The 11,652-nt window shown below is 38.3% G+C and overlaps 5 protein-coding genes across 5 annotated transcripts; 3 read left to right on the top strand and 2 right to left on the bottom strand.

Moving 5' to 3' along the window:
* RHIMIDRAFT_185441 (kinase-like protein) lies at positions 1-1,007 on the top strand (the record flags this gene model as incomplete). The annotated part of the gene is made up of 3 exons (XM_023605850.1): positions 1-474; positions 530-795; positions 875-1,007. Coding segments are annotated over 3 exons (873 nt in total), but the record flags the coding sequence as incomplete, so codon positions are not given.
* A 48-nt stretch (positions 1,008-1,055) lies between these two features.
* Positions 1,056-2,708, top strand: RHIMIDRAFT_109972 (uncharacterized protein). Its single transcript, XM_023605227.1, has 3 exons — positions 1,056-2,191; positions 2,261-2,459; positions 2,524-2,708. Exons 1-3 carry the CDS (start codon positions 1,239-1,241, stop codon positions 2,548-2,550), a joined length of 1,179 nt encoding a protein of 392 aa, XP_023460970.1. The 5' UTR covers positions 1,056-1,238; the 3' UTR covers positions 2,551-2,708.
* On the bottom strand, positions 2,504-3,221 carry RHIMIDRAFT_109961 (uncharacterized protein). Its single transcript, XM_023605226.1, has one exon. It carries the CDS (start codon positions 3,185-3,187, stop codon positions 2,867-2,869), a length of 321 nt encoding a protein of 106 aa, XP_023460969.1. The 5' UTR covers positions 3,188-3,221; the 3' UTR covers positions 2,504-2,866.
* A 2,618-nt stretch (positions 3,222-5,839) lies between these two features.
* On the top strand, positions 5,840-8,365 carry RHIMIDRAFT_109948 (GCFC-domain-containing protein). The gene is made up of 6 exons (XM_023605225.1): positions 5,840-6,305; positions 6,364-6,418; positions 6,478-6,711; positions 6,768-7,015; positions 7,076-7,633; positions 7,699-8,365. Exons 1-6 carry the CDS (start codon positions 5,970-5,972, stop codon positions 8,020-8,022), a joined length of 1,755 nt encoding a protein of 584 aa, XP_023460968.1. The 5' UTR covers positions 5,840-5,969; the 3' UTR covers positions 8,023-8,365.
* Positions 8,339-8,967, bottom strand: RHIMIDRAFT_242832 (uncharacterized protein; the record flags this gene model as incomplete). Its single annotated transcript, XM_023609847.1, has 4 exons — positions 8,339-8,485; positions 8,541-8,694; positions 8,745-8,865; positions 8,928-8,967. 4 exons carry the CDS (start codon positions 8,965-8,967, stop codon positions 8,339-8,341), a joined length of 462 nt encoding a protein of 153 aa, XP_023460967.1.
* Positions 8,968-11,652: the final 2,685 nt, after the last annotated feature.

The following is an 11,652-nucleotide window of genomic DNA, read 5'->3' as shown; positions in this document are numbered from 1 at the left end:
CGACTCTCTATCAAAGATTTTGAATTTATACATAAAGATGTGTTTGCTAAAGGCGCCTTTGGAAAGGTGACGATCGTCAGACATAAGGATCAAATCTATGCCATGAAAATACTCAATAAATCTTACTTGATTTCTCAAATGGACCGCTCGTCTCCAATGGACGAACGACTTGTGTTGGCCAAAAACGATGAATGGATACCTAAGCTCTACGCATCCTTCCAGGATGGTCAGTATCTATACCTTGTCATGGAATACGCGCCTGGTGGTGATTTACAGGGCCTGATGGAAAGAAGAAACTTCAAGTTTACAGAAGAAGAAGCCAAATTTTATATAGCAGAGTTAGTTCTGGCTGTCGAACGAATTCATCAATGGGGTTATATGCACCGAGATATAAAGCCTGGAAACATTCTGATTGATCGACATGGACATATTAAGCTCGGTGACTTGGGCTCATGCATTCCTATCAATACCAAGGTAAATCGTTTCTTTCTCTAATGATCACTTAATCTCACACTTATTGTGTTGACAGTACCCGCTGTTGATGGTGGGAACAATGTCATATGTATCACCAGAGATGTGTAGCTCCGAAGGATTTGATTCCTCTCTTGGACCTGCTTATGGCCCGGAATCAGATTGGTGGTCTGTGGGCGTAGTTCTTTACGAACTACTGTATGGCATACCTCCATTTACTGGAAAAGACATTCAAATACAAATCAAGTTGATGGATCCAAAAGTGAATGTTCAATTTGACGACTCTATCCAAGCATCATCTGAAGCCAAAGATTTACTGTCAAAGTAAAAGTAATAAAAATGGAGAGAAGGAGAAGAGGGAGGGGGGAGACAAGTGTCAAAATAAGATACTAATTAAAGATAGGTTGTTGCACAAGTCAGACAAGTGCAGATTAGGTCATAACGGAGCAGAAGAAATCAAGTCTCACCCGTTCTTCAAAGATGTTCAGTGGCAAAGTATACGTACCTCGACTACACCGCCGTTTGTTCCACCCATCTCTGCCTTGGATGATGTTACATTCTTCTCAGTAACGAGTGATGACGACGATGATGATGATGAGAAAGAAGACGGAGACGAAGAAGGGGACAATTTGAGGGATAAGGATTTCCCGTTTATCGGATACACCTATGTTAATAAACTATTAGAAGGACCATCAAGGGAAGCCCAGGGTGAGCAAAAGACAGAGCAACAGCAAAATGGGGATCAGTCAGAGGATTGCACACGAGAAATGAATGAACTCAAACAGCAAGTGTCCATATTACAAGACGAAAATGAAAAACTATCAACAAAGTGCGAGACGAGCATATGTAAAATGAGCGCACTCAATGAACACATTTCTCATCTAGAGCAAAAACTGACAGTTCATCAGGAAGAAAGTTTAAAGGACACGAAAAGACAACTCGAGAGGATAAAAGCACTAGAAGACGAGCTTTCAGCACGTGAGAAAGAATCTCAGCAGATGATGACAAAATACAAGCAGAAATTGGAAAGAGAGTATCAGCAAAACAGTCAAGCTATTACACAAAAATTAGATGATCATATGCAATATCTACGGATGATGGAGTCAGAGAATCTTAAGTTGAAGTCTGAAAACGATGCACAAAAAGCACGTATCGCGTCTCTTGAGAAGGAATTGATAGATGCAACAACTCATAACGAAATGTCACATATTCAATTGGAAGAAAGATATGATGCCAAATTAAAAGCACAGGAACAAGAATATCAGGCAAATGTTCAGCAGCTTCATCTGGAATTGAATAGTCTACAGCAAAAGCTACAGGAAATGCAGCAGGAGAACCAAAATAGATCTTGTCAGGATGAGCTTTCAAACAACAAGTCCAAAATACTCTCAGTCATGTGGCAACGCGATAGAGACCATCTACATAGTGTCCAACAAACACTGGCAGACACCGAGAGCAACCTTGCAGCAGCCAAGCGAGAAGTTGCTCGCTTAAAGAAAGAGATCAAGTACTATCAGATGAATATCCTTCATAAAGAAAAGAAGTTATATTTTCCAATGGAAGTCAACGATGATGTTTCGATGATCCCGAATCTTATAGATAGCATCAAAGCACCCATGACCAGAAGACGAAAGCGAATAAATTTATCAGCAAGCTTGAGCAATTTATCTTCACTTGCCACAAGAGATATTTCCAGTGACCATAAAATGAACAGCATAAAGTAAGTAAAAAAAGATCCACCTTGTAAGATATGAACTTGCTCACTTTACAAATTTTACCCTTGAAATAGGTCAAGTATAAATGATAAACAGGTGAAAGAAATTGAAAGTCAGATCAAGATAGAAAAGGAATTTATCGCAAGTACACAGCGTGCGCTAACTGCCCGTGCAAGGCTGTCGAGAGTGAAGACTGAATTTGACCAAGAATTACATGAGTCTATTGCCAAATCTAATGCAAAGATATTGAATCTCCAGGAAAAGCTTAAACAGGTACACTAAATTGCCTCCCCTCTCTACAAGAATTAGTACTGAAAAAAAAAGTATGTATCTGTAGCTCAAGGATGATATCAACTGTAAATAAAGGTTTGATTAAATGTAAATAATAAAGTCGCATTATTGTGTGATACACATTCTAGGCGTTGGTCCCTGAATCCTAGTGATAGACATTGATATCAGAGCATACATGATGTCATCTTTTGCATGACAATACCAATTATGCTTCACGAGAAATAAAAGGGGTGTGATATTTATGCATAATTTATCACACAGGCTCATTTATACAGAGGGAAGAAGTTAAAAAGTCAAGCTTTGAGTATTTGAAACAAATGAGGAGCATTTATTTGTTTACAAAAGAAAAACAAAGAGAATGGATGGTAGCGTTGCAAAGAAAGATATTCCTACCAGACAAATGGAGGAGTAGGAGGAGTAGGGGGAGTGGGAGGGGTAGGAGGAAGTCTTTGGCCTCCCCATCCGCTACCACTACAACCACCCCAGCCGCAGCCACCAAAGTTACGACCACGACGGGCTAAATGATTCCAGTTGGGGTAATAGTCTAGTATGTAAGGGTGGAAGGCAGCAGGATAAGCATATTCAGCCTCAATGTTTTGATTTTGTTCGGAATTAACATTGGCAGCGTCTTCGGCATTTACAGTATCAGCAAATACTTGAGTGCTAGCAATAGAGAGAGCCAAAAGAATAGCAGAGGATAAGAATTTCATGTTTTGAGTGTAGGTAAGAAACAAAATAGCAAGAGAACTAGTTGGTTATTTATATTAAATCGAGAGACGTTCGTCTATCATTTACCATAAAGCTAAAGTGGCTTATGAAGCATCTTTGAGATGCATTTTTATCCAAATGTGAGAGTATAATGAACGACGTGTGCTTGGATGTGATGATATACAAGTAGAGCCCTAAACATCTCGTATTGCTTATGATGCTAGTGTCCCTTCTTAGTAAAGCTCCACTTTATACATTATAATGGACTTGTTTTCTCTAGTATCTATGCAAGAAGAGCATATAATGAAGCTTTTTCCAACCCTGTCCTTCTTGTAAAAGTATCTGATTCTATACAATTAAAGAGATGCACTGATTAGCTATAAATATATAATATAAACAGCTTTACTAAGGGTGAAGTAATGAACTAGAGGCTTTTCTATTAAGCTGTGGCATACAACAAAGTTTCAATAGCACAGCATTTGATTTCAAATAAGATGCATACTCCTTCCAATGTGTCTTCTCAATAAGTCCTTGTTTTTCTTCTATCACCAGGGCCCTGATGAATATTTTGGAAGCACATACTTCTCATTCACACAAGCAGGATTCAGAGTTTGAGAGTAAGTTTGTGTGTCAATATCGCTTCCTTATGAGTAATTCTCAACAAACATACATGATGCCATCTTAGAGAAAGAAAAGCTGTAGAACAATATCATAACTGAGAACAAGTAATGGTAAAGTCAATAGCTAAGAATCATTGCTTTATAATTCATAAAGAAATAAAATATAGCATCAAGGCTTTTATAATGAAATCTATATGTACTGCTTGCAATAAACTGAGATATAGAAACAATAGTATGATATTAGAAAATAATTGATATAGGGACAGGAAAACAAACTGTGGTTGCTTTATTTATCAGTAATATAAGCATTTAAGAAAGTTGCTAAGCTCGAGGAGGGGTAGGGGGTGTAGGGGGCGTGGGAGGAGTAGGTGGACCACGGCCGATTCCACCGCCTGGTGGTGTAGGAGGAGTGGGAGGAGTGGGAGGAGTAGGTGGAATGCCTGGAATGCCTGGAAATCCTGAGCGGCCTGTGCGCCAAAGTTGTCTCACAGGTACAGGAAGACCAACAGGAAAGTATATAGGAGGAGATGGAGGGGTAGGTGGAGTGGGTGGCGTGGCACCGCCCCAGGTAGGAGGAGTAGGAGGGGTGGGTGGTGTTGGTGGGATTCCTCCAATTGGGTAGATAGGAATGGTAGTGCCAGGATAGTAGTAGGGCCACATCCATGGCCATGGAAAGATATTCGACGGTGTAGGAGGCGTAGGAGGAGTAGGAGGCGTGATCTGTCGTTTGCTATGAGCAACAGAATGTTAGTTTCTCCAATATAACCCTGATCATAAGCTTACACAGCACGTTTACTGTACATCAATTTACCACATCCATGGCCTTTACAGCAACAGCCACCACCGCATCCACCACCATTTTGGTGCCAGCGATGTTCAAACTGCTCAGAAGATGTAGGCAAGCTCTCTGTATTGCTACCACGCTTACGGTTCCACCATCCACAATTGCCATGATGTTTATGCGAACGACGTTCAAGTTGTTCAGGAGACATAAGCAGGTTTTCTGTATCAAAGACAGGGATTACTTGTACCTCAGCAGGATACTCTTGATTTGATTCTTTAGTCTTGACACCAGCAGAGGTATTCAAGGGAGCAGCCAAAACTTGAGTACTGATTGTAGAAAGGACCAGAAGGGTAACAAAGGATAAGGATTTCATTTTGAGATATTTGATTTCTGTCGACTGTAAAATAACGGGCTTCTTATATAAGAAATTAAAGGCTCATCTTGTTTATCATAAAACATGTGTCAATTATGTAAAATGACTCTTGCTGGATAACATTAAGGAGGTAGGAAGGTTCTCATATGAACTCATGAGGTGCTCTTAGAATACCTTAGACGTTCTTGCTGATAAAGTTTGAAGTCTATAATCTCACACGTGATGAATTAATGCAAGACCGTGTTGCTGATCTTGGCAACCAAGTTTATGCAAAAAAAAAGAGGCATATTACAGATGTGTACTGTCTGTAAAAGAAGGTTCTTTCAGTAGTTTCTATAACAGTTCATAAAAGAAGCCAAGATAGGTGTTCATGTTTATATTTCTTATAAACTATTTCTGACATGTATCTTTTGTTAATTACTGGAAATACTTACTCTCTTGTATCTTTTACATGTTATAGAAAGCCTTAAAGAGAAGCTCATGATCCAAAGTAACTTGATTACTCTTGCCGTGCATCAATTAAAAAGTAAAAATATAAAAATAAATCTTTCCTTTTTTATATTTTTATTTTTTATTTCCACTTGCAAAATGTTTAAGAAATCTTCTCGCGCAAAGAACATTCGACGAAAGATAGACACTGCAGACGATGAACCAGCGACTGTCAATGAAGGTAATGTTTAAGCGATTAACAAGGAATTAGAAAAAAAAGAAGGGACAATAACATTATGAAATTATAGAAACCATCGTTCAAAAGACAGTAACATCGTTAGCAGAAAAGAAAAAGAAAAGAGAGGCCAAAAAGACTATTTCATTAAGCTTCGATCAAGAGGTACTATTTTGATATCGTTGCTCATGTTCAACTTGGTTAACTGAAAGAATTTAGGAGGAAGGAGGAGGAGAAGGAGCCGGAGAATTTCAAGTAAAGAAGACAAATAAAGGATACAGACTTCAGATAAGAGAGTAATGTAGAAAAGAATGGAAGGCTTTAAAAACAGTAAATAATTAACATGACGCCTTCTGTGTATAGAGATTTGAATCCTTTGGCAGATCTGACAGATACCACAACCTATACGACAACAACAAGTTATGACACAGCCACTTTGAACGAACTTCGCGCAGCCACACCAAGTCTATCAACAAAATCAACAGTGTCTTCAGAAGACGCTTTGCTACATGAAAAATTCCCTTCTATAGCTAATCCCACAACAGAAATATCAGGAATTCCCGATGCAAGCGCGATTTTGGCTGCCAAAAAGAAGCGAGAACAAATGAGAAAGGGATTTACAATTCGAGAACAAGACGATGGGTTTATAGCTTTGGACAGTAAAGATGATACAGAGTTGGTAAGTTTTATAATAGAATAAAAAGAGAGAAGAGACACTTACCACTATGAAAAAATAGGGTAGCGGAAGATTAATAAGAGAGGAAGATGATATAGGAGATGATGGTGAAGCAGGTAAATTGTACTGAAAAGAAGAAATTCAAGGTTCATTTTATCAATTGTGAGTATTTTAGAATTTGACAAATACGTTGGAGGGTCCTTTACGATAAACCAAGGCAAAGCAAAAGCTATGGAAAAGGAGCGTAGAGATGATTTACGTGAAATGATTGACGAGGCTGAACAGGACGAGGAGCAATCAGAAGATATTGGAAGATGGGAAGAGGATATGATCAAGTTTGGAGGTGCAAAAGCTCAAAGAAAAAGCAACGATCCATTTGCAGCACCGCTGAACTATAGACCAGCACAGGGTATGAACGAATTGTACTTGTATATCATTTTGACTTTCTAAAATTAATTTATATAGTACCCGAGTCGGCTGCATTGCCTACTCTGGCAGATGTGATGAGCTCTTTGAATTTGGCAACAAACGACATGGCATTTTCAATGGAACAGCACAAGAGCAACCTGGCAGAGGCACAGAAATCAATGGATTCATTAAAGGCGACAGAAAGGGACATTGAAAGAGAAATTGAAAGAGGAAGCGGTAGATATACCTACTTTCAGGAACTCTCACAATTTGCCAACGACCTTGGAGAATTTTTGGATGCAAAGGTAAACAAGATAGATAACAAAAACCTCTGTTATGTTGCTTATCAGTTTACTTCTATGCAGTTTCCAGAACTCGAGGATTTAGAAGAAAAGGCGCACAGCATGTTTGCTTCCGATGCAGAGGTTATCATTTCTCGCCAATGGCAAAACACAATAGATGATCTATCACTATTTGCCCAAGTCCAGTATACAGACAATGAAATGGAAGAAGATGGGGATTTGGATGAATTTGGCAGAATGAAGGATTTAAAAAACTCGGACATAGCGCGACATCGCAGAAGAGAAGAACGAATTCAACGTATAGCAAGGCAAGCCGATCTTGCTGAATTATCAGGTGAGGAAGCTACACGAGAACAGGGGCTATGGACAGATGATGAGCTGCAAGAAGAACATATTATGCAAAGGGATGATAAATTACAGGACATCGAAATGACTCAAGTTAACAATATGATGGATGATGTGAATAATGAATTTAAATCCCTTGCAGCTGTAAAGAGCAAGTTTGAAGCGTGGAAGACGATGTATTATGACGATTATCAAAAGGCTTATGGCAGCCTGAGTTTACCAGCCGCATTTGAATTTTATGTTCGCTTAGAATTGGTAACTTGGAACCCATTCTGTGTAAGTGTGCCAAAAGCAGACACAGATACAATTTTTATCCAATATTCTTATACGCATCCATTTAGGATTCCTTAGAATTTGATAGTATGGAGTGGCATAGGACTTTATCAGAGTACGGGCTATCATCAGAACATGAAGACCCTGACACTGAAATGCTGAATAAAATAGTTGAAAAGGTGATTATAAAGAAGATCAAAATTTATCTGGAAACATTGAATGCTCGTTCCTCAAGACAAATGAGATATGCTTCGCAGGTTATGGAGCAAGTCTCTTATTATGTGGATCCAAACGAAAAAGCTTACAAGGTATGTAATTGTTTTGCCATGTGTGTATTTTTTTCTAATGATTGGGATGATAGGAACTCGCCATTGAGCTTGTTCATGCTTTAGAAAAACAGATTAGTCGTATTGCAAACATTGTAGAGACGAGTACACTCAGATCAAATTTGGATCAGGAGGCTATAGAGGCCAAGCATCGATTTTTTTGGAGTCAGTGTAAATATCTAAAAACCTTGGCCTTTTTACGTCGACAAATATCCAGAGATCAACTTGATCGACTTGTTAATATCGTATCCACTAGACTTATAACACCTATTTTACAACCACAGCTCGATCCACTTGATGCACAACTGCATAACGAGATGCTGTCATTATTGTCCGTTTTACAAAGAAAATAATAATAACGATGACAACAAGGGATAATTTATTATAACCATACCCTATTTCTTCTATTCCTTGATGGGCGGTGAATGATTTTACCTGTTCTCTTTTGTAATCTGGATAGTCCCTCTTTTGCTTCTAGTTTGATACGTATAGCAGAATTCATTCTCTGCTGTGTACTCTGATCTTTTTCCTACAGGATGGTTAACACACTAGTCGCATACACACACGTAGTCTATGCCGCATACCATATCATTGGGTATAATATCATCCGTCAGAGCAATGGTTTCTGTCGTTGGTTTTAATTCGATCTGATTGTTGAGGGTTTCTTGCGCTCGTAAAGCTATTGAAATGGCTCGTGTGACCATGGCTCCTAGACCGTGAATGGTGACAGTATTATGGCTGAAGAAGATGTGAGATATTATTTTTAATTGATTAACTATTGGTTTTACTTTTCTTTTAGCATTAGTCTCTTAACTCTATTTACAATAGCTGATGATTTGCTATTGCTAGCAATATAAATGTCAGCTGGCACAGAGGCTGGCCTTTGAGGCTTTCGTTTATGGATGGAACCTAGATACTACATTAGTTCTTTCTTCTATAAGAAAAATAATAATGAGATTAGGAATATTAACCTTCAATGAGTGATCTCTTTTTATAATTTGTCTCTGCCATGGATCAACTAAAAGAACACAAGCTTATTTTGAACTTTGGATATTTTTCATTTTCAATAAAGAAAGTCACAATTATGCCCACTCATTTTTTTTTCCAGTTCTCCATTTTACTGACCCACAGGTTAATAGCTTTCTCTGTTACTCCTACCGCTTCAGATCAAGACGACGACGACTCTCAATCTTGACTCTGTACTCTTCTAGAGATTATTTATTTCATACTTCTGGCGTTGATTATCCAACCTATGCTTCCATCACCTGTAGATCTCACCTCAAAGAGTATTTCATCTTTACATCTGACAGTGTTCCTCTTATCTTTGAAGCTGGCATATCTTCTCTAAGCGCCTCCAGCAACTTCAGCCATTGCTCCATTCTGAACTACATAAGTTTTTCTCTGTTAATGTCAGCTTGAGTGCGTCTGTTAAAACAGGTTCTCAAAATATTCAAGTTGAGCTTAGACTAACCTCTACCTCTAATTGTGGGAACGTCATTGTTAATCCCATCACTATACAAGGGCACACCATTCGAGCTATTCCAGCGTATTCGCCTATTACATAAGATTAATCTCAGTGACATCGTTTGTGCTTCTGATGACTATTTGTAGACTCACTTGGGTGCCATGCTTTAGAGATTTGGCATAGTAAAAGATATAATGTTGTACTGCAGTGATGTTTGTGGAGAATGGCTCCTTGCAACAGTCGCGTTTATTTAGAAATACCCTGTAATTCTGGTTATCAAAACGAGATATTGACTTATCACATCTGTCTCTCTAATAGTGGTGCTTCCTTTTTGACTATTTGGGCACGCATGCCTGATCACTGTCAATATTTCAGGCGCAGAGTTATATCTGTAATGGAGCTATGCTTTGTTACAGCGTAAGTGACGTGGGATTGTTCGTAAGATTACCGCCCATCCATTCCTTATGACAAGGTTTCTACCACAGTTGACTGTAATTGAAGAGCAGCTTGCTTCTTCGCAAACAATACCATATTAACACTTTTGCTCTCCGCTCTGGGAGCACTGATGCACACTTGACGAAATTTCTTCAAAATGACTTAAACGCACTGTCTAGACAAGCACAAGTCGAGAAAATATTGATTGCCTTCATCTTTCTACTACTTCAGTTCTTTACCATACTAATGATACCATGTTGAATGCAGTCGCTTCATTTTGCCCATCATTTATTCTTGATATCGTTGAGCAGCCTGCTATAGATTAACTGCTTTCCTCTTTGCCTGTTAAGCTTCATTTGGCCGATGCTTCAAAATTTCTTTAACAACGCCTCTCAACTTCAATTGATCTTTAAAAGCTGTCGATCAGTGTCCTCACCAGAGCAGTGTGAGGTCTGATGGCTTACCGTATACTTTACTGTCGGCCATCTTTCAGCATTCTGCTTAAGGTTATCATTCTACAATCCTTCAATGAAGATTTGACACTTGAAATTATCCATTTATATGATTAAATACTCGTGTTCCTTTTTTACTGAGTAGGGCGACTTTTCCGATCTTCGACATTGGCGTCCCATATCATCAATCAATACTAGCACAAAAGAGTCCCCTCTTCTGCTCAACTATTGCCTGTTATCCGCAGTATCGTTCTTATTTACACTTTTCACACTGTATTCATGCGTACTCGCTTTAAAACAGACAATGAATTACTCATAAAACTAATTAGGAGTAATTGAGATGTTTCTTCCTGAAAGGTTATCAGGCTCTTGTATGACCAAGAGAAGGATTGTCTCAGGATGTATCCTGTTTATTTGGGGTAAGCTTCCATAGATACAAGCTTTTCCATTTCTTTTGTTAATTATGTATATGGGCTGTTCGTTAGCATAAATTTTTGTATCAATGCCGATGGTTCCCGGTTACCTCTGTTCTACGTCATCGTGATCTTAGATAATAGAACGCTCTCCCTCCAGCGCTATTTAATAAGACATTCGAACCGTTTCTTCACGGTTCTCTTTTGGAATCTTTCTTTCGCGGAGTCTCTTTACACATAACTATTCGTTCACTCGTTCTGTAATATTTGTTGAAGATAAAATGTTAGAACGTAAATTTCAATGGGACTGTTTTGCCAAGTACAAAGGTAAAAGACAAAAACTAGTAAAATGAAGAGAGAATAGAAAAAGGACAATAAGTCAGTGAGACTGAAATATATGATGTCTTTATTTACGATGAATAAAACAATGGTATTTATACTTTTTAACATCTACAATCAACAATGATAATTGGATATCATGAGCGTACCTATAAGCGTCCAGCTACAATGGGAATAACTGGGAAGAACCTAACTAGTCACTATGGCGAGAAGAACCGTGAATTTTTTTTAGACACCCCACAAAAAAAACCGTGAATATGGCCATTTTTATCGCACTCGACCGTGAATAATTCACGGTTATTTGAACCAATCATTTGACAGAATCCCTCTTCTTTACGGTCCAATCATGTATGGCTAGTAGCAGCATATTAAGGCTTTCTGAATGGTTCATAATAACGGTAGAAATAGGCAAAATAGACAGGAATTATTTTAGAATGGATGGATTTTATTTATTTCATTTATTTTAATAATAATAAGCATGTATTGCTCATTTGGAATAGCAAAAGCTATTTTATAAAATTATTTGTGTAGTAAAGGATGTTATGTAATGGTTTATAAGACACAAGACAAAGACAAAAGAAGTACTCTTTGA

This window comes from Rhizopus microsporus (genome assembly GCF_002708625.1).
Source record: "Rhizopus microsporus ATCC 52813 unplaced genomic scaffold scaffold_42, whole genome shotgun sequence".
NCBI lineage: Eukaryota > Fungi > Mucoromycota > Mucoromycetes > Mucorales > Rhizopodaceae > Rhizopus > Rhizopus microsporus.
The sequence above is the reverse complement of the archived record's forward strand: the minus strand, read 5'-3'. Positions and strand labels throughout refer to the sequence as shown.

Bases quoted from the DNA above. Each gene is read 5' to 3' on its own strand.
- RHIMIDRAFT_109972 (XM_023605227.1), top strand. From the start codon at position 1,239: ATGAATGAACTCAAACAGCAAGTGTCCATATTACAAGACGAAAATGAA. The intron at 2,192-2,260 runs GTAAGTAAAAAA...CCCTTGAAATAG, and splicing joins CATAAAATGAACAGCATAAA to GTCAAGTATAAATGATAAAC. The intron at 2,460-2,523 runs GTACACTAAATT...ATGTATCTGTAG, and splicing joins TCCAGGAAAAGCTTAAACAG to CTCAAGGATGATATCAACTG.
- RHIMIDRAFT_109961 (XM_023605226.1), bottom strand. From the start codon at position 3,187: ATGAAATTCTTATCCTCTGCTATTCTTTTGGCTCTCTCTATTGCTAGC.
- RHIMIDRAFT_109948 (XM_023605225.1), top strand. From the start codon at position 5,970: ATGACGCCTTCTGTGTATAGAGATTTGAATCCTTTGGCAGATCTGACA. The intron at 6,306-6,363 runs GTAAGTTTTATA...ATGAAAAAATAG, and splicing joins GTAAAGATGATACAGAGTTG to GGTAGCGGAAGATTAATAAG. The intron at 6,419-6,477 runs GTAAATTGTACT...TGAGTATTTTAG, and splicing joins AGGAGATGATGGTGAAGCAG to AATTTGACAAATACGTTGGA.